Source organism: Sinocyclocheilus anshuiensis, unplaced genomic scaffold, assembly GCF_001515605.1.
Source record: "Sinocyclocheilus anshuiensis isolate Anshui unplaced genomic scaffold, SAMN03320099.WGS_v1.1 scaffold379, whole genome shotgun sequence".
Taxonomy (NCBI): Eukaryota; Metazoa; Chordata; class Actinopteri; order Cypriniformes; family Cyprinidae; genus Sinocyclocheilus; species Sinocyclocheilus anshuiensis.
In genome coordinates, this window is record NW_015552574.1 from 1,154,543 (window position 1) to 1,176,458 (window position 21,916).

The 21,916-nt window shown below is 36.9% G+C and overlaps 2 protein-coding genes across 3 annotated transcripts in view; one reads left to right on the forward strand and one right to left on the reverse strand.

The window, feature by feature from the left end:
- Window positions 1–5,373, reverse strand: part of LOC107665170 (gamma-enolase-like) — a 13,606-nt gene extending 8,233 nt beyond the window's left edge. Inside the window, exons 1-5 of one of the 2 annotated variants that reach the window (XM_016455948.1) lie at window positions 5,140–5,373; window positions 2,669–2,754; window positions 2,215–2,310; window positions 1,985–2,043; window positions 255–324 (exon numbers count right to left, since the gene is read on the reverse strand). In XM_016455948.1, coding sequence (XP_016311434.1) covers window positions 255–324; window positions 1,985–2,043; window positions 2,215–2,310; window positions 2,669–2,753 — 310 coding nt within the window. In that variant the 5' untranslated portion in view covers window position 2,754; window positions 5,140–5,373. Of the gene's footprint in view, window positions 1–254; window positions 325–566; window positions 857–1,984; window positions 2,044–2,214; window positions 2,311–2,668; window positions 2,755–5,139 lie in introns of those variants that run through there. The other variant, XM_016455950.1, reaches the window with a different exon arrangement.
- A 9,095-nt stretch (window positions 5,374–14,468) lies between these two features.
- Window positions 14,469–21,916, forward strand: part of chd4a (chromodomain helicase DNA binding protein 4a) — a 29,776-nt gene continuing 22,328 nt past the window's right edge. The window contains exons 1-5 of the mRNA XM_016455879.1: window positions 14,469–14,762; window positions 16,617–16,738; window positions 18,051–18,275; window positions 18,375–18,493; window positions 20,767–21,023. Of these exons, the coding sequence (XP_016311365.1) occupies window positions 14,708–14,762; window positions 16,617–16,738; window positions 18,051–18,275; window positions 18,375–18,493; window positions 20,767–21,023 (778 nt within the window). The 5' untranslated portion in view covers window positions 14,469–14,707. The remainder of the gene's footprint in view (window positions 14,763–16,616; window positions 16,739–18,050; window positions 18,276–18,374; window positions 18,494–20,766; window positions 21,024–21,916) is intronic.

Below are 21,916 nucleotides of genomic sequence, written 5' to 3' on the forward strand. Positions count from 1 at the left end.
ATTCGCCTCTATTCGCGTCTTTGCGTTGACTTTGTATGTAATCTACTCGCGCGAATAATTACATTCGCGTCTGGTGTGGACACACCATAAAGTCATTTTATACGCATTTGAACATGCGGCTGAACATCTCCTTTTGTGGTCCACATAATAAAGAACATAATACAGGTTTGGAACAACATGAGGGTTCATTTCTATTTTGGTTGAACTATGCTTTTAAAAAGTGATATTTTATCATGTAATTGATAATAACTTACATTTGTTCTCTGTGCCGTCCATTTCGATCATCATGTTGTCCAGTTTCTCCTGTTCCACCACACTGATCTCCTAAAGTTCACATCATGAAGATAAATCTCTCAAGGTTAATAAAATACAGTGATTGATGCTTGATGAAAATGTTGTTTAATCATTAGCCCTGCTGCTGTGAAATTAACCTTGTTAACATCAAATAAAAAATGTGCAATATTTGGGTTTTTAGCTTTTGCACTGTAGACATGGGAGTATCTGTAACTTAAAAAAGACATGAAAACGAAAGAATGGAATGTGTAGATCAGAATGAAAATCAAGACCTGGATAATAGGAGATAATTGTGTCTCTGCCTTTGGTAGATTGGTAGCAGTGGGACCTGATTTAAAATCTCCTGTTATAAGTAAACGAGTATAAAAAATGAAAAGAAAAATGATTAAGAAAAGTGCAGGGGTGGGATCTGATTCTGATCCCATCTGATCGGAATCTGATCTGTAAAACAAACAAACAAACAAATAACAAATAATTAAATTAACAATTGCTTAGAATTAAACTGGAAAAAAAAAACATATTTAAAACTATTGGGAAAGTGGCGACAAATATCTGGAGAAAAAACTGCATGGAATGAAAAAAAAATAGGAGCCTGTAAAATAATGTAAATCATGGTGAAAATGCATTAAATAACAAACTTAGCTGTGCTCCCATTAAAACCAAGTATGTTTTGAATATAAGCTGCAAATTATTAGATGATTTTTATTTTTTTTTATCGCATATACTGCAATTAATGCTTAACCCTAAAACTGGCAACGTATCCTGTGGGATACAAATATTTGAGAGGTTGTGGGTGGAGGCAGGGAAAGTGTAGGTCTCATTTATTGGTTTCATGTTGAAAGGGTGTTTGTTGTAAATATTAAGATATATTGACTTTGTTCATACATTCTTTGTTTAGCTCACGGGCAGCATTTAAATGGGTCATATGATGCGTAATAGAAGTGATATTGTGACAGAAAATTATTGATTTGTGACAGAAAACCGCATCAAAAGAATTCAGTAGAGTTTGGGTGTCACCCAGTGGTTATTTTTGGTGTAGTGCCCAAACAAAATCTCACAGGAACCACAATTTTGGTGATATCAACTTCAAATTTGGAACATAACTTGGTTAGACATATGGCTTCGATTTTATAGCAATTTGAAGTGCAACATATTTTATAAAGTATTTGCTTTATATACAATTTTTTTGTAAATTAGTATACTGCATTATCTTTACTGCAAACTTAAACTTCTATAACTTTTTTATACTTTCTTTTTTTTTTTTAAATGCTTTCACTTCAGCAATAATCTGCTTTGTGTCTTCTTTAAAAAGAGATTCCAAAGCATTCAGGAATTACAACCATGTTGTAACAAGCATTGATAAACAAGTGTTCTGTTTTCAGTTAATTTATACCCCCAAACTGGCAATGTATCATGTGGGATACAAACATTAAAATCAAAATTAAAAGTAATTTTTTGAAAAAAATGATCAAGTTGTATTATTTGTGTCCCAATAAGATGGAAAATAGCAATAAATAAATTTTCTGATTTCTCTTTATGGTCTTGCCATTTTTAGGGTTAAATAACTCCCTAATAAGCAAATATGCACAGATTGCAGTTTATACCCCTTCTTGTGCTGACTGAAAACTGATTCTTTGGTTATTTGTTATAAAAACAAAGTTTCATTGAACACCATTCTCTTTGCACTTACAGATGCGATGAGGGCTGGTCCAAGAGTGTCATTAATGTGACCAACAGCCTTCAGTACACCTTAAAACACAAGAAAAGCAAAGTCACGGTCACGGCAGGTCAAACTGAAGATAAAATAAACAAAACTATTGCAGAAGGCTTCAAAAAATTATCTATTTAGATTTAATTGATCTGATGTTTTATGATGGTTAATAGTGCCAATGTTATAATGGGCCATCTGTGATCGCTCACCTTTGCCCTTGTAACGGCTCTTGTCTCCATCTCTGAGTTCCAGAGCCTCATAGATGCCTGTCGAAGCTCCGCTGGGCACCGCAGCCCTGAACAGACCTAAAAAAAACACTGACACTTCACATCTGTCTTTTATTTACAGCAGTGAATAATACATAATGCACCCATATCTTAGTGATAGATCTGTGTTGACAATTTAATTTTTATCCATTTACATTTGTCTCGTAAAAGTAACCTGCGTTTGGATATATTTTGATATTTTTTATTTTATTAGATTTATTTTTAATTGTATTTTGTGTTCATGCATTTTTGCAGATGCTTTTAATAAACATGTTTTGAAGACATCTGAATTTTTTAAAATTTCATTTACATTGTAGAAATCACATATTCTTTTGGTTTTAAAATTCAGGATGACATTCTGCTCATCCCTTGCTGTAAAGAGACTCTATTGATTCACCTTTATCAGTTCTCAAGTCCACCTCCACTGTAGGGTTTCCCCGAGAGTCCAGGATTTCCCTGGCAACGATGCTCACAATGGACATCCTTAAACACAGAGAGAAAACAAGAGAGAGGGAATGAGCTAAACCTCTGCTGACTCTAACAGGACAGGACGTTTAGAAACTGCATCCATAGCATCCTTTAATTGACCTTGCATGAGTAAGACAAACTTCTAAAAGTGAGCGAGTCCTCCAGCATGTCAGCACGAACACTGTTTTGCTCTACCTGCACCTGCAATAAATCTCTTTTTACATTCGAAATGCTGCTCAAATGCAAAATGCATAAATTTAAGTGAGGAACTAGACAATATGTATTCTGTGATCCAGAAAACCACTCACAGAATGAGTATTTTGGGGACATGCTGAGTGCAATTTGTTCACCAAAGGAACACAAAATAGAGCTTTTGTGAATTTTTGTGCACAAAATCAGTTTTGAGTTTAGTGTTTGGTGCATAAAATAAAGTGCTGACTACATTTCTGTTGTCGAAATGCAGCAGGGTTTGGGTTTCTGTGTGCAAAACGCATTAGTGTAACTGTATTTTGTCATGAAATACTGTGTTTTGTGTCATTTAGTCCACACAATTAGTCAGGTTGCACTTGGTGCCGCAAAGAGTTGACAAAAATGTGTGTTGGACCTCCGAGAGGTCCAAATCTTTATGTTTTTAAGTTGGCAGCCTTATGGGCAGAGCGCCGACATACAGCACATGTGCGACGAGCGTCCCGAGTTCGAATCCCAGCTCGAGGACCTTTCCCAATCCCACCCATCTCTCTCTCTCCCATTTCACATCCTGTGACTTACACTGTCCTATGCTAATAAAGTCAAAAAACGCCTAAATGAAAATCTTGACAAATGGAAAAACTTTTAAATCTTGATGTTTTTTTTCTGAAGGAATGCCAGGTTTTGTTTACCCATCCAATTTGAAATCAAACACTCACCATCACATAGCCATTTGCAACCCCTTTTACTTCTATAATGTGTTTCATTTTGAAGTAAAACAAAAGGAAGACAAAAGCAGGACAGGAATGGATGGGATCGTGAATAGTCTACGTTCTGTACAAGAATGTGATTTTGTTAAAACAATACCTAAATAGCTATTTAGTTACGAGTTAAAAGGATAATCATTTATTATTCCATTTTGTTGAAAGATTAACATTTAGAATAACGTGCACTAATGAATCATTCAGAATAAGACCAGGGACGTGCATTAAGTAGCCTAAAGAGCATCCATTTTGACTTAACCCTCAACGTCTTTCCTTACACATCATGGGTGCCAATCAATCTGATGGCTTTGAAAATAAAACCGGTTTTCTGGAACATTCAGTTCAAATGAGAGATACAGTTCAAGCATCTACAGCGAGATGCCACGCTGGCAGCCAATGAAAACCCAGAACATTCAAATTGCATTCTAAATATGCCACGACCTACACGAGCGCACGTGTCATCTTGCTAATTGAATGCGCGTCTCGTAGCACCGACCACCAGCGTTTAAACCCGGGGAGGAGGAGGAGAAAGAGGGGCTTTATTTGTAACGACAACGCTGGCATGTATGCCCGCAGGTGCCACGGTCCGAGCAGCTCCTGATCGTGCATCTAATTTGCGCCGTGCCAGTGTGATACTGCAGCAACCGTGCTGTCAGCAGATATACAGAGGGGAGGGGGCGATCTGCGGAGGGGTGGGGTGGGGTGGATAGCGCAAAAAAGTGGCGTGATGGGGCAAGAAAAAGATAAATAATTTAACATCCCTTAGGCGAAAAGAAGAGCTTTCTGGAGCACCGAAGCGAATGGTCGCACGGATTGTAATGAGAACTAGCGATGGCTCGTTCACTAGCGATTCGTTCGTTTTGCGTTTGTCACGTGACAAATATACGACTCGGAACTCTGGAGGTGAACTAACCGTTTGCGTTTCTCATAATTTACTGCATTAATGACTTAACTGTAATAATTAAAAAGGCTTGTTTTTTAAATCTAACATTTTAACTGAGCTCTGTTCAAATGAACGAAGTTACTTGTACAAAATGAGATTGATTCAATTCAGTCAAATAAACGATCTTCCAATGAGAACAGATTGGACACACACCGATAGCACACGTAGCCTATATAGAAACAGTGAAGCAGACACATAGTGCGGGATCCATCTGCACGACCCCTTCACCAGCGGGCACCAGAAAACAACACTGCCACCCAAATTCACATCCAGCATCCCAACATAAGGAGTGACTCCGCATGCAACTGTCTGTCCACAGAGGCGTGCTCTAACAACAGCTATGTCCTGACATAATAAAAATAATTGCTCATAAATTAATGCAACATTCATAAAATCATGCCCAAACTGAATAATCTATCATCCAAACCATCTTAATGCCCCCGCAACAGATGCATTAATGATGCAAAGGTGCAAAAGGAAGAATAAAAGCTGTCGTGCGATGATTACCTGCCGTCAGTGCGCGTAGCCTTGCGTTAGGCAAGCCTGGAAGTGTCGAGCTGCGGAAGAGAGAGGCAAAACAGAGCGAAGGTGGGTGGAACCCATAATGAGAGCGAGATGACAGGAGAAACAGAAGGGGGAGGGGATGAAAAAATGAGTCAGAGGAAGATGCTGAGAATTAGAGAGGAGAGGAGGAGAGAAAGAGGAGGATGAGTAGGTCAAGGCGACTGATTAATAAGCGCGAACGAGAGACCCGGGAAGAGGAGGGGAGACAACAAACACAGGGTGCTGCAATGTTCCTCCGTGACTGCTGGTAAAAATAGATGGAGAAATTGGGTAGAAAGAAGCAAGACTAAAATCCTCCAGTGTAACTAGGGAATGCAAAGCTTGTGATAAATATTAAAATGGTGAAAAGTGATATACATATTTTACAAATCGAACCTGCAACAAATAAAGGAATTTAAGAAAAATACAAAATCAAGACGTTATGATGTCAAATTAATAATAAATATTTTTTAAAATTCTCAAATGTATGTTGATTTATAATTGGCATGCCAATAATATAATTTGTAATGAGAAATGTTACATTTGATTGTAAAAGAATGCAAAATAAAAATATTTTCACTTGCATGCAAAACATGTTACAATCGTTATAAATCAACCTGACATCAAAATTATTTTATTTGTATTTATTACAAAATTACAATGATTTTTATATAACTTTATTCACTTTCTTAATATACGCTTCTTATTTTATTGTGTATGATTCATCAGTGCACAATTGTCTAGGCTAAATGTCAAAAAATCTTTGTCTTTATAATCTTTTATTGAAATGAAATAAGTTTCATTGCCTTTGAAACTGCTTTCTGGCTGTTGCATATTTGTTAACCAATAGCCAAAAAACTAAGTATGGTTTTATTAAAATCTCTTTTACTTAAAGGCTACATTCTGGTATCAAAACTCTACTTTTTTGTAACAATCGGGTAAATTTCCAATGGATAAAATTAAGCTCTGTCCTACATTTTTTCCCTTGCTGAATATCTTGTTTGAAACAGAAATAGGTTTCATTACAGAAGAAAAATGCATTGCAGGTGTTGTTGAGTTTTAATTTAACAAATTTGTTCAGAATCTCTTATAGAGAACATAGTCAAAGGTCTTGCTGAATGACAGATATTATTACAGAAAATAGATTATATTGATGTATATAGGCCTAGTTTTTTTTTTTTTTTGTATGTGTGTGAGTGAGTGTGAAAATTTAGACTGTTTATTAGACTGACACATAAAGGTGAGTGAAAGATAATCTGTGATTACACTGTTTATTTTAATAAGATTATTTTTCAGGGAATTGGGTCACACTGATCTTGACACCACAAACATTCATACGGAGATGAAGAGGGTATTATTTTGAAGATAACAGGCTGTACGAACCTCTTGGCCAGTCACAATTACATTATATTGTGGTGCTTCAGTGTTATGAATGTGATTAATGTTTTTCATGCTTTTTAAAAATATTTCATGTTATTAGAGAATAGCAGTAATGTTTCTTCCTTGATCGACAAAGCCCATAGCCGAGATGGTTTCACTAACAAGAAATAGGTGTTAAACTAGAAATAGTTTTGAAACTAAAAAAAAAAAAAAGTCACATTGTCATATCTTTTAAATGTAACTTATCTATGTAAATGTGTCTGGGCCAAATTTGGCTTCAACTGCTTAATTATATGTTAGTTGCTAAATTCACAAGAGAAAAAGTAGAAACCTTCAGGACATTAAAATCTGCATTAAAAATTACAGACCAATAGTAAATGTTCATGTTAAAATAATCATTAGGTTTCTTGAAGTACAATTAAGAGGTTTAGATTTGAGCAGCTTCCTTAAGTGATCCTTTTTATTTCTCCTACATTCTGTCCATGAAATTAATTTAAACATAATTTAAATACAGTACATTACAGACCATAAATTCCAATACCAAATAAAGGGAATAGTTCACCCTAAAATCAAAATTTGCTAAACAGATTCCCACTCAGGCCAAGATGTTTGGAGAAAGCAATGCGGACTCAAATTCAGCCAGATGCAGCAATCTAAATTTAAAGACATCGCATGGATTTGTTTCTTACAAACACACAGCTTTTGTTTCAAAGATGTTAATTGATGGACTGGAGTGTGGATTACTTGTTGTAAATTATTGTGATGTTTGTATCAGCTGTTTGGACTCTCATTCGGATGGCACCCATTCACTGCAGAGGATCCATTGGTGAGCAAATGATGTGATGCTAAATTTCTCTTAATCTGACAAAGAAGCTCATCTACATATTGGATAGCCTGCAGGTGAGTTAATTTTCAGCAAATTTTAATTTTTGGGTCAGCTATTCCTCAGATCAGCTTACAGAGGTCAATAGTCAAAAACTGTTAGTGGATTCACTCTCAGAAAAAAGGTACAAAGGCTGACATTATTGGGGCAGTTCCCTTGCAAAGGGTACTAAGATATGTACCATTTAGGTACTTATTTGTACAATTTAGGCACTTAAATGTGCCTTTAAGGTAACAAAATGTACCCTTTAGGGATACAAATGTGTACCTTTTAAAAAGGTACCACCTCAGTGACAGCTTTTGTGCTTTTTTTCTGAGAGTGTAAAAAAGTTGTGATTGTGATTGTTTTGGCAGTAGAGTTTAAGGCTTGAACAAAGTAAGAAATCCCTGACCTGAAATGATGCCAACCCCTCAGAGGACCTCAGATGATGCCAACCCTGAAACAACATACAGAACTACCACATTTTGCTATAAGTTTGATTGCATCATATAATAATTGCTGTTAATAGTGTTCATCATCTGTTTGATTACGTCTTTAATTGATTTTTCCGTACATTTCTGCCATATGTACATTAACTGACAGTCACCACTGATAAGCTACCACTAAATATTGTAGAAACTTAATTTGCTGTAAAGTTGCTTTGCAACGATTTATATCGTGAAAATCGCTATACAAATAAACTTGAATTGAATTGAAATGTGATCTTTAGCATGTTGAATACGCAGTTTAACCTGCCAACAGGATTCAAAGATAAATAAGAACAGCAGTGTCTCTTTGTCCCTTTTAAAACGCCACTCTTAAAAGAAAGATCTTTTCATTGTGTTGACATCACAGCCTGGCTGAATAAACAAATCTGTGGTACATATTCTGTTGAGTCATGGCTTTCCAGCATGTGTCAAATTCACTTTAGCAGACAGGTCACTGTAGAGTCACAGGACTGTCATAAATTATTTTGCATTTCTTTCACAGAGTTGTCTATTTGTACTTCAAAAAATACAGCAGTATGCATCTCGGAATAAGAAATCTTGTCACTGTTGACATCTCAACATTACACTCCACATAACTGCTAGATTCTATCAATATTACATTCTGTGGAATCACATTTAAATCAATAATACGATTTCTGTAACCAGCACAGTTAAATGACAAATGAATGCATTTCATTTGAACGTTATTATTTTTATTTAAAGGGGTCATATGATGCGATTTCAATTTTTCCTTTCTCTTTGGAGAGTTACATGCTCTTGGTGCATAAAGAAGATCTGTAAAGCTGCAAAGACTAAAGTCTCAAATCCAAAGAGATATTCTTTATAAAAGAACTACACAAAATAATGTTCTTTTTAGCAGCATCATATGACCCCTTACTCACAACTAAGTTCTACCTAAAGCACATATAGAAACACTTCAGCTGAGTAAGTCTTCAGTGTCACATGATCCTTCAGAAATCATTTAATATGCTGATTCAGTGCTCAAGAAACATTTCTCTTCACTGTCAATCTTGAAATCAGTTGTGCTGCTTAATATGTTTGTAGAAACTGTGATACATTTTCTTTCAGGATACTTTGATTAACATAAAATTAAAAAGAACAGCAATTATTTGAAAAAGAAATATTTTGTAATATTATAAATGTGTTTACTGCTACTTTTGCTCACTTTAATGCTCTTTGCTGAATAAAAGTATTAATTTAACTAAACTTAAACTTGTATAAGAGTAGTGTAAACATATATTAAACAATGTAAGGTAGCTTTAATGGATTCAAATAGGTCAAATCACTATTACCCTGTAACTTGTTCAAACTGAAATGTATTTCAAGTCTTACTGAAATTAAACCAGCCAATAAAAAACAATACACATATTCGAGATGTGTATTAAAAATACAATAATCACGGATTTGGACATGTCTCTGGGTCTACAGGTTGTGCATATCACTTCTGGTCACTAGGAGGAGCAATATCTCTATGCCAGATTGCACAGTCAACCACTAGAGGTGATCATCAACACATTCCTTATTGTCTGTCACCATGATTACTTTTACCCTAAATCATTAGTATAGTCCAGGGGTGCCCAAACTCAGTCCTGGACCGGTTTGAAGGGGGGAGGAAAGAGGGAATATCACATTCGGGACTGTTCATTTTTGTCTCTTTATATTTAGGTGTTTTTTATCTGGCTTTGTTGTAGAAGATTCACATGTGAGAGAATGATATTTGCATTTCTACCTCATGAAACAAAAAGACTGCAACATTCTTTTTCTGAATTGAGTAAGAACCCTTAAAACAAATGCTCATGTAGCACTAATATAAATATTACTATTTCCAAAGGCATTTAATGTACTGAGCCTACTATAGTTGCACAAGCAAAGTTAGTGATTTGAGAAACGATCGAGCGCAGTCATTGAAATCATGGCCTGATTGCTTTCATTTTTTGGTCAAATCCAACGTCCCTTAAGAGTTTATCAGTAGCCATCTCTGATGGTGTCCATATGTGGCTCTTTCACCCAGTTATGGAGTCACATTCGGTTCGGTGCGGGTGTGGGGGGAGGAGGGAACTAGCAGAGAGAGCGTAAAAGGAGTATTATGGTATTCATTTTAGCATGCATAGTAATCTGAAACCACTCCCTTACACCCCCCACCACCCCAAAAGACAGAAAGACGCACACACACACACACACACACACACACACACACACACACACAGAAACACCTCTTTCTTGCATATTGCCATGACAACTGCCAGCACAGGAAGAATATTATGGTCTGTGTTTTCTTTTGGCTGAGACATTATTACTGGATATTTGGTGCTTTGGAGTGTGGAGGAGGGGTGCGCCTGAGTGGGCTGTCATGACAACCACCTCTATATTTCTTTGATATGTAATTATGCTATATGGTGCCTACCACTCCCCATCCCCCCACCCAAGAAATTACATTTGTTTCTATATATGTGTGCATACATATGTGCTGCATTGTGATGGATATGTGCCTCAAGAGCCGTCAGTGTTTGTCATTTTACTTCTCTGCATGCAAAGAAATCCAGGTGGATGATAATGGGGTGAAGATGGTGAAAGGCTAGCTATGGTGACAATATGAGGAGAAAAACGGGGTCCCAATGTCCCATCTATAACTTCTGAAGGCCTCAATCAAATGGTGCCAATTCCATTTTAAACACTTATACAGCAGCATTATCAATGTGAGATTTGAACTTGAGGTAGACCGTCTTTGAACATGGCCTTGAAACTAAAAATCCAAAACCAGATATGCACTCTTAAAAATAAAGGTTCCAAAACTGGGTTTTAACAGTGATGCCATAGAAGAAATTTAACTAAACTTAAACTTTTATAAGAGTAGTGTAAACATATATTAAACAATGTAAGGTAGCTTTAATGGATTCAAATAGCTCAAATCACTATTACCCTGTAACTTGTTCAAACTGAAATGTATTTCAAGTCTTACTGAAATTAAACCAGCCAATAAAAAACAATACACATATTCGAGATGTGTATTAAAAATACAATAATCACGGATTTGGACATGTCTCTGGGTCTACAGGTTGTGCATATCACTTCTGGTCACTAGGAGGAGCAATATCTCTATGCCAGATTGCACAGTCAACCACTAGAGGTGATCATCAACACATTCCTTATTGTCTGTCACCATGATTACTTTTACCCTAAATCATTAGTATAGTCCAGGGGTGCCCAAACTCAGTCCTGGAGGGCCAGTGTCCTGCAGAGTTTAGATCCAACTTGCCTCAACACACCTGCCGCGAAAAGAATATTATGGTCTGTGTTTTCTTTTGGCTGAGACATTATTACTGGATATTTGGTGCTTTGGAGTGTGGAGGAGGGGTGCGCCTGAGTGGGCTGTCATGACAACCACCTCTATATTTCTTTGATATGTAATTATGCTATATGGTGCCTACCACTCCCCATCCCCCCACCCAAGAAATTACATTTGTTTCTATATATGTGTGCATACATATGTGCTGCATTGTGATGGATATGTGCCTCAAGAGCCGTCAGTGTTTGTCATTTTACTTCTCTGCATGCAAAGAAATCCAGGTGGATGATAATGGGGTGAAGATGGTGAAAGGCTAGCTATGGTGACAATATGAGGAGAAAAACGGGGTCCCAATGTCCCATCTATAACTTCTGAAGGCCTCAATCAAATGGTGCCAATTCCATTTTAAACACTTATACAGCAGCATTATCAATGTGAGATTTGAACTTGAGGTAGACCGTCTTTGAACATGGCCTTGAAACTAAAAATCCAAAACCAGATATGCACTCTTAAAAATAAAGGTTCCAAAACTGGGTTTTAACAGTGATGCCATAGAAGAACGATTTTTGGTTACCTAAAGAACGTTTCAGTGAAGAGTTGTTAGAAGAACCACTTTTTTCTTGGCGTATAGAACATTTTAAAAATCTAATGAACCTTTTTCCACTATAGATAACCTTTTGTTTAATGGAAATGTTCCATGGATGTTAAAGATTCTTCATTGAACCATCAGTGCCAATGAAGAACCTATGTTTTTAAGAGTGTATTATCTGCCATTTGGGCTCATTTTTGGACCCCAAACCAAAGTTGGTTGCATGCGGGCAGAACAGTTGCATGCTAAAATGCCATTGGCCTGAAGAGCACTAACTTTAAGTTTGGATCATATATGGTGTTTTATACGCTCACAAATGTCTACTGTAAATACAGAACTGTAATAAGGAAGCAGGCTGGCGAGGAGTTGCTAATCGACTTTTTTCCCCTCTCTCTGTTCAGGTGTGTCTGATTGGGGTAGGAGCTAAACTCTTCAGGACACCGGCCCTCCAGGACCGAGTTTGGGCACCCCTGGATAGTCAAACACTCAACTAGTAAATACACACTTAATTTTGCAGACAGTCTCTTTAGTAATTGTTTAAATGTTTTAGTGTTTCCTAGTCTTGCCCTAAAATTTCTTGTGTTATTAATTTTTGGGTTTACATCTACAAGATTTATGATGTTTTGTTCTCCAGGCAGTTTTACTGTAGTTGGATTATGGATTTCAATAAACACCCTATATGGATCCTAACCATCCTTAAGACTGCTGTGCTAGAAATTGCAATAATAACCTTACCATTGCGTTATGTTGGTTGGTTGGTTAAAAATAGCACATACAGTATCTCACAAGCACATCTGGAAGAGAGGAGATGCCATGAGTCAGTTACTGGAGACCTTATGTTTTCATAGTATAGACTCGGTCTACACTACCACTCCAGACACTAGATCAGAAAGCTTTGAGAACAGAAAGGTCTACAAACTATAGAATATGTAGCAAAAATATAGTGACTAGTGTATTTGGAAGGTCTAAAAATTTCCACCTACTTCAACTTAAAAACTTGAGTTCAGCTGCTGACTTATATTAAACTGACGTTACAAAAATCAAGTTAAATCTTGTATAACTTTAAAAATGGTTAAATTAATTTGAAGTTTAACTAATAGAAAAACATATGCTGACTTGACTCATTGATCATATCATTTGTACAGTGTACAAGTTTCTCATCCCAAGTACAAATAGCATGACACTTACTGGAAAAAAACATTTTTGATCTTCTATTTAACTATTCAGGTTGTGATCTGAATTCATTCCATATGAGAATATATCCTATATCTATTTCCATGTGACCTACAAATAAATAAGACAAACCCAGGGCGCCTAAAAGCATTATGAATGAATAAAGAGCATGCATTTGACCTGATTTCAAATGTTTCCAATGGTAACGGTTGCAGGTTGGGAAAATTACTCATTATCTCTTGCAGTGCCCCATGCGTCTCATGCATAATTTATTTATTTTTTAATCAGAATGTTTTTTTTTTTTACACGTCTATACTTACAGTAATTTGTGTTGTATTTCATAGTGTGTTGCAGCGGGGGCCCTGAAGCTAATGCATTATAATTAACATCCATTGTTTACTTACAGAACTACAATAGGTCCATGTGATAAAAATGTATCGATTGCAATGCTTTGGAATATGATGGGGGTGGGGAATATGAGGATATGGAAATGGCACAGCCATTATATGGTAATGTATATCGAATGTGTCATATTCATAATGTTCATTCTGGAAGCCTTGACCAATTACTTCCCTTTTCCTCATGTTTACAATGAACATTGTGTGTAAATGTCTGTATGGTGTCTGAACGTCTAGTCAGTGTCGGCGATATGAACCTGCAAACCTGTAGTAGCTAATAATGCAGAAATCAGTTTATGCAGTTTTGCCGAGGAGTTGCTAATCGACTTTTTTTCTCTCTCTCTCTCTCTTCCGGCTCAGTTCCCGTTCATTCTTTTTTCGGAGTTATGGTTATTGTGGGATGTCAGTGACTATGTTTATTATTATGGGATGTTAACTGGGGTGGGAGGGGGTGGCTGTCTCCATGGCAACTGTTGCTAAGGGCACGGTGGAATGGGGAAGAGAGAGTCTGTCTTTGGTTGTTGGGGGGCGGTTATTATGGTCTGTATGTTGCAAGGTAACTATGCGGTGGGGGGAAGGGTGAATGTCTGTATGTATGTGTGAATATGGGGAGGGAGATTATTATGGGATGTCTGGCCCCTGATCTCTTTGTGTCTATGCAAAGGGTGTAAGTGGCAGAAGGAGAAACTGCGACGTTGTGTGCATCCTACAGCTGAGAAAAACATAAGCTGGATCCACTTTCACTACATATTCATTAGAAACAGGGATATTACAAATTTTTTTAAGGGTTGATGAAAAGGAGCCTATACAACGTGGGGACATCTTAGATTGAATTAGCTGTTTGTTTGAAAAAGGGAACAGGTCAAGTTGTGTGAGTACACTTTCTAACATTGCATTACATTTATTCTAATTATGTTTTTATTTATGGCATCTTTTAATGCATGTAGAATGAAAGGAATCTTAAAAGTTATGGAGACTTTGCAGGTTAGCATCCCTAGCCTGCTTAGCTAATGCCTCACTCACATCATGCCCCATTTGCCTATTAAATCTCCATAACTTGTTTCAGCCGCGTATTTTAAAAGTTTAAGCATGCCCTTTTTTCAGTTGCATTAAACCAAATTATATTTGTTCACTATTGTTAGATATATTTGCACGCTTTTCGGATTTTGCTTCCTTGGCATGGAGTGACCAGTGATCAGCATGGTACCGTGACTATTAACTTCCGTTTGTATTGTTCTTTTATGTTCTGTCTCCCCCGGCTTCAGGAAGGCACCAGAGGAGGCGAAATCGGCATACAAGTGTCCACAATCCTCTCTAGCTGGTGTAATCAACAATATGTCCGTCAGTGAGGACGACAGAGACGATTTTGAACATCGGTCTATGATGCAAGGTAAAATATTTACGCTTACTGATGCGGGTCAACTCCACTAGATTAGTCGCTGTTCATGTTGTTTACTGTGTATGTGAACGAAATGTAAATACACGAAATGTTTAAACGGATTATTCATGAGGTATTTTATGTTCTCAGTTGGACTTCATTGGTGCGAAACTTAAATTTATTCGACGAAGCAGTGGCTATTCGGCTAACGAAACAACAAGCGTGGTTGATTCTAGATGTTTCCTTTCTTATAAAACATAGTCAACCGGAATTGTCGTCTTTGAGTAATTCATCTTATATATTTGGATACCTTTGCATTTTATCGCCCCCTTGATGGTTTTTAGTCAGCGCTTTGTTTTGCCGGTTTTTTACGCGGCTAACCGTGGACTTACCTGCTATTTTTGTTTACCGTCACACTCAAATAATGTCTTCATATTAGTCAAACATGGCACAGAACGCAAATCTGGGAGCTTATTGAGCAGTACTGATGGTTTTATAGCAACATTAGATGTGTTATGATGTTGTTGTACCGGCATCGGTGCTTAGCGGCCTACCGGTAACAGTCGCGTGAGAGTTAGACGCGTGAGGTTTTTCTGTGTCTTCGCGCTCTGGCTGTTCGCGCGCCGTCGGCCTGTAGCTTTCAAGCTCGAAAATGCTATTTTGCGTGTGAACTAACTATAAGCGTTGATTTTAAGTTTAATATTTTGATTGTGCACTTCAGCGTGTGCAGGAATCGGATGTGACGCCAGTTTTTTCAGGGAAATGGTTAAAGGGGGGCTTTGCCCGGGCATTCAGAGTGCTGAATGGAGCAAAATACTCGGTGTATTTATGCCTTACTTTCTGTCTTACACGATTAGTAAGATTTATTTTAACCACTTCAGGAAGGAAATTATGATTTCATATGTGTTGTGTGTGTGTACGCTTAATTTAGTATCTATGGTGTAGTTAGTCAACTCAAAGAGGCTTCTATATTAATATACCGTGGTACCTGGAGAAAAGCCAGTATATTGTTTTTCATAATGAAATTCGAGGCAAGTCCATTAAGATCTTATCAGATTACTGTCATCCATGGGAAAATTTAGTCAAGGACTGACAGGAATAATAATAACGACAGTGCAGTGTCACTTCCCTAAACAGACATAGTAAAATCAGTGGCATATGCAGCTGACACAAAATTACATGTCCTTAAGTTCAGTGTTTGCAATCCTGTTACCAACAATATTGTATCTGGTTATAATGCTCAGGTCTCTTGTATCAGTGATTTTTCTTCGGCCATTTAATACTTCCTGTATCACAGTGTAATTGACATCACTTCTCACAGTATAGCGCACAGGATGATTTTGAACCGACCCAGATCAAATTACTAAAATAGATTTGTAGATGACTAATCTATTGCTGTCCTATTATTAGATTAAATGTAAATGTCAACGCACTGTGTTGATGATTGATTGGATTAATCTGAGCAGCTCTTTTTCTAATTACAGGGTTCGCATGCTCATGAATTTAATTTTATTTTTAATTCATTTATTTTACTTTTCAAATGGTAATTTCCCGGTCTGACAATGAGGAAAATCAGTAGAAATTTCATAGTGAATATACAGAATATATGGACTAACTCTTCACATAAAAATGCAGGCTTAATGTTTGAGTTTAAAATATTAAAACAAGTAGGTAGGCGTATTTCTCAGTGCAATTATTTTTTATTAATATTTATAGAATAATTCTTATCCGAATGACTGGGATAGAATAATTTATCAAGGGAAAAATAATTACACTTTAAATAATTGAAATAAAAATAAAAAAAAAAGTTTTTCATTTATTGAAATTAAAATAATTTATTAAATGATTTGTGTGTTTGCTCCGCAGACGAGGATGACCTGGACGAGGAGTTGTCAGAAAATGATGCCCCAAAGGTGAAAAAGAAGAAGAAAGCCAAAAAAAGTAGCCGCGAGAGCAAAGGCAGCAAGAGGAATCGCTCCCGGAGAGAGGTAATGGCCTTTTCTGTGAGTGTGTGTGGATATTGTTTGTGTGTGATATCCTTGGAGAATGCAATATTCGCTGTCCTTATGTTATGGATTAGAAACCTCCCCCACAGTGTCTTAATGAGAAACAGAGCAATTTAGCTGGCGCCGCAAATGGGATAACATGTCCTAATGACTGTTAATGTCAAAGGTACATAATTCCATTTTTTTAGCCACTGAATCCAGATCCGACTGCTTCATTAATAATATCTGCTGTTGTGTTCAAAAGACTAAGTGCTTTTGTTGTAACATGTAGTCATGTAGTCTACTATCCAAATTTAATTTGTGCTGCAAAATCTGATTCTTGACTAACTGGTCAAGTGATCCCTTTATTTTTTTTTTTGAAATATTGAACATAGTATAAACAAGTCAGGTTTTAATCTTATAATACAAGCTGAGTCATTTAATGTAAAGATTGCAAACTGGTTTTTGTAACGTCATAAGTGGTTGTTAAAAGGACTTTGTATGAATGCGAGCTCATGCACAAGTTGGATGGGATTTTTGCTTGCTTGAGAACTGAGATGGTGATACTACTGTCATAATGAACAATAATAGTTAATGCTAGAGTTATGCAGGAAGCCTAAAATGATTACTAGGCTGCTTTTTTTTTTAAAGTTTTGCATTTATCATGAGTGCTTTGCCATTGATTTTTAACTTTAAAAACTATGTAGAAAAATGTACGATTGGGTGCTGGTTAATGAAATGAATACATTCTTCAAATAAAAATGTGCAATAAATCATCTAACAACAAATTGATTTATTTCCTCTATTTTTATGTTTTTGGGTAGTTGATATTTCCTGCTGGATTAAATGTCAAACTATTTTAATTAAACATTTTGCTAATTATTTTACAGTTATGCCTGCTGATTTTATGGCTATATATGTTAGTGTTTATGTACATTAGATATTTGTATATTTAAAAATTAACTCACCTTCAGAATTGTTTTAAAAGAAGGAAAAAAGTGTTAACAAATGATGATATGCTATGAGTTAGTAAGATTTTTAAATCTTTCTGAAGGAAAGTCTTTTATGCTCACCATGGCTACATTTATTTGATAAGCATAATAATTTGTGTTGCTTTGATATTTTTGTAGATACAGTCCCCCCCCCCATGTCACTTTTGATTAATTAAATGCTTTAAAAATCTTACGAAGTTCAAACCTTTGAATAGTATAATACATTAATATAAACCTTATCCTAAGATCCTGTTTTGGACAATGGACTAGGGATTTTACCAGCATCCAAAACTGATCAAAAGTATGTCCTGTGTGTTCTCCAGGATATCGGCATCAGTTCTCCGGAGCCAGTGGAAGGCCCTGATCCGGACGATGGTGAAGACCGTTCAGAAAGCGAGGGTAGCGACTACACACCTGGCAGGAAAAAGAAGAAAAGAGCCTGCACCACAAAGGACAAAAAAAGAAGCAGCTCTGGTGCCGACAGAAACTCAGCCGCTTCAAAACGGAGAGAACCTGAGGAAGAGGAAGACGAGGATGATGACGATGCTGTGAGTTCTAAATTTAAAGCTAAATTAAGTGCATGACAAAGTAAATATAAATTGAATCACTCAGTTCTATAAGACGTGTTTTTCTGAACTGATTTTAAGGAGCCAAAAAGTTCTTCTCAGCTTTTGGATACCTGGGGTATGGAGGACATCGATCATGTCTTCACTGAGGAAGACTATAGGACTCTGACCAACTACAAAGCCTTCAGCCAGTTCGTCAGGTATGAGTGCATCATCCACACATGAGAAAAATCATTGAACGTTTTTCATCACCATTAAAACAAAATTGACAGTACTTTTTTTTTTTTTTATGTAATATTGAAGTGTTTATTATAAATGATTTAGCTGTGCACAACATTACTTTTATTAAAGTCCATGTGGTCTCACAATCTTTAAACAATTTTAAAGAGTCCCACCCTACTGTTTTCTTTCTCTCATTCGAGAAGCTGTTTCATGTGTCACAATAGGAAAGAAAGCATGATTTCAATGTTTCATGCTGATTTTAACTGCTGCTTTTTCATTTGTGGACATATTAGAAGTGGTATCTCATAACTTGCAATATTTGCTCATCATAATCATAAATAACTTGGTGTCTAGTCTGACAAAAGTATGTTAGATGCATGTCTAAAGGCCGTTTCACACTGAGAAAAAACATGTGGAAAAAGTGAGGCGAATTGCCGTCGGATGTTGCTTTCACACCGAGCGCGAAACGTTTGATCGCCTTCTGCTAATTCACGCCTGCACGCTAGGTGGCACCGACCAGCAAACATATATGTGTCTCATATATGGATTTAACATCGTCCGCTGCTCAATATACAGCATTAAATTAAGATAAATAAAGTTTGATTCTATGCCAGAAACACAAACTATCTATAATGCTTACAGAAAACATCTTAAAATACAAACAGAAGTAGCATCAAGACACATTTGAAAATGTATGTACGTTAGTTATTAATGTTTTTGCTTAAAACCCATTTTAAACCATCACTGAGTGCTTGTAATGACTTCCGATTGTGATCTATAGTTGATTTCAATTCTATAATAAGCAGACATGCACTCTTTGTCTGTTTAATAACGCCACACTGCTTATTGTCATAAACATCCTTTATTGTTATGAATATACCATGAGCTGCAAAACACATACAGAAAATATATCATCATAATCATATGTCTATTTGCTTTCATGTAGTATGTACATTTTTTAGAAATATATTTCACTCAATTTCTTTTAATACGGAAGATCTAGAGTTAACGCGCTCTGACTCGTATAACACTTGCACACGTGGAAGAAAACGGACACTCTAGATCACATAATTCAGTGGAGAATTAATAGAAATTATATTAAGAACATGTGAGAATAAATCTGTTCTCAGATACCAAAGATAACAAGAACTCGGCATCCACTCTCTTCTCTCTCGGAATCGCTCGGAATACTATTCTTCGTTGTATTTATTTACACTAGTTTTCGAAACAGCGCCACCACTCTTTGCCTTTTTGTGCAACAGCAGCTGCTCCACGCACGTGATCTAAGCTCAAATCTGATTGGACGGCCCGTTTCATCGCGGAGCGACGGGGAAAAAAATCGACACACAGGACGAAAAAAAAATATCTTCGCTTTTTCGCACCACGAATGATTGCTCCTAGTGTGAATAGCCCCATAGGGATCTATTGTTTCGATTCAAAAGCGTCATCGTGCCGAACATTCACGCCGAATTTTCGCATTCAGTGTGAAAAGCCCTTAACTGTTGCTGTAGTATTTTTTTTTTCTCCATTTCTGTCACCTGATGGAGTTTGAGTTCCTTGCCATTGTCACCTTTGGCTTGCTAAGTTGGAGTTTTAAAAGACACTTAAAGGGATAGTTCACTGAAAAATAAAAATTGTCATTATATACTCACCCTCAAGTTGTTCCAAACCGGTATGAGTTTATTTTTTTCAACAAAACAAACAAAATAAGATCTTTTGAAGAATGTTGGTAACCAAACAGTTGAAGGTAGCCATTGACTTCCATAGTATGGGGGAAAATACTATGGAAGTCAATGGCTGCCATTTGGGTGAACTATATTACTGATTTGACTGTACCGACACTATCAGATGAGAACAAAACTTGAGCTTGAGCCGAATCACACCATTATCTTATGTAGAGCTGCTTTTTAAGCTGAATGTTTAATAATTTATGAACTTTTACACAGTTACTGAACTGAATCAGCATTAACCTTGAGCTGAATAAAGACACTGTCTTTTTTTTAGAGCTGCTTTGACTCATATTGACTCATAAGTTTGCAGAAGTGTGCTATAAAGGTTTGAAACGATGTGTATTGAATAAAGGTCTAGATAAATAAAGGTGACTTGTGTGGAGTGCTGCATGATGTTAATATGTGCTGGTCTGGAATATGTTGTTGACTTTAAACCAATATAAGATTGATGGCGATGGCAATCAAATTTAAATAGATCTCCCTCTAAATTGTAGCTATTATGTCCTCCTACAATCTCACAGGCCTCTGATCGCTGCCAAGAACCCCAAAATCGCTGTTTCCAAAATGATGATGGTTCTGGGAGCGAAGTGGAGGGAGTTCAGCACTAACAACCCTCTGCGGGGCTCGGCTGCTGCCACCACAGCCCTGGCGGCCGCTAGTGCCGCTGTAACTGTTGAAACAGCAGCAGAAACTCCAGCCACTGCAACCGGAGCCCAAATCAGTGCCGAGTCCACACCAGCAGCTCCCGTACGCAAGGCCAAGACAAAAGAGGGCAAGGGTGGGTGCAAACTTGTTTCAATTCTTCTAGTTTGTGTTTTTATGATTGGTTTTTCACCATGTGAGTTGAGCGATTGCCTGCTGTAGCAGCTGTTTTCTGCAGCGTTCATTTGATTTGTGCGTTTTCATCTGAACAGTATTATTATGGACATTCAGCAGTTGTTTTGCGCTGTGTTGAGGAATCATGGTTTCCTTGATCGTTTGCATCAACTTCATTGTGCTAGATTGTTTTTAAATTGTGATCTTGTCACATTATATTGGTTCCCGAGAAGCTATTATTTAAAAATGGAGCACTTGTTTGACCCAACAGCAAACCGCTGTTGCTCATTTCACGTGCAAAAAAGGAAAGCAAACATGGACTGCTTATTGGGTTTTGGTGCAGAAAACCTGAACCTCAGATAAAAATGTCGTGAAGTTAAGATTTTCAAAGTATGTGAATTAGTGGTCGACCGATATGGGTTTTTTGACAGCCGATACCAATGCCGATATCTTGGAAAGCATGGTGAATGATGGCCGATATAAAGCCGATATAATTTTATTTATTTTAATTCATATTTAAGAAATTTGAAATCATTTGAAAATGGATTAAAAATAAACGTGTAAAATAAACATACTTGTACTCTAGAAGACATACTTATACTCTAGAATTATTAGATAGACTTCTATCCGTATTAGACAGAACTGAATGACAACAGCGAACAAGAGGGAGAATGTGAGCACTGTGTGCTCAGGCGCTGCCGCAGCCGTTCTCGGTGCCGTCAAAATAAAGGTCCCGCCTCGAACACATCGACTAAACAGAAAAACTTATCGGGCGATGCCGATATTTAAGGTAAAATAAAATGGCAGATATCGGCCGATATATCGGCCTTGGCAATATATCGGTCGACCACTAAT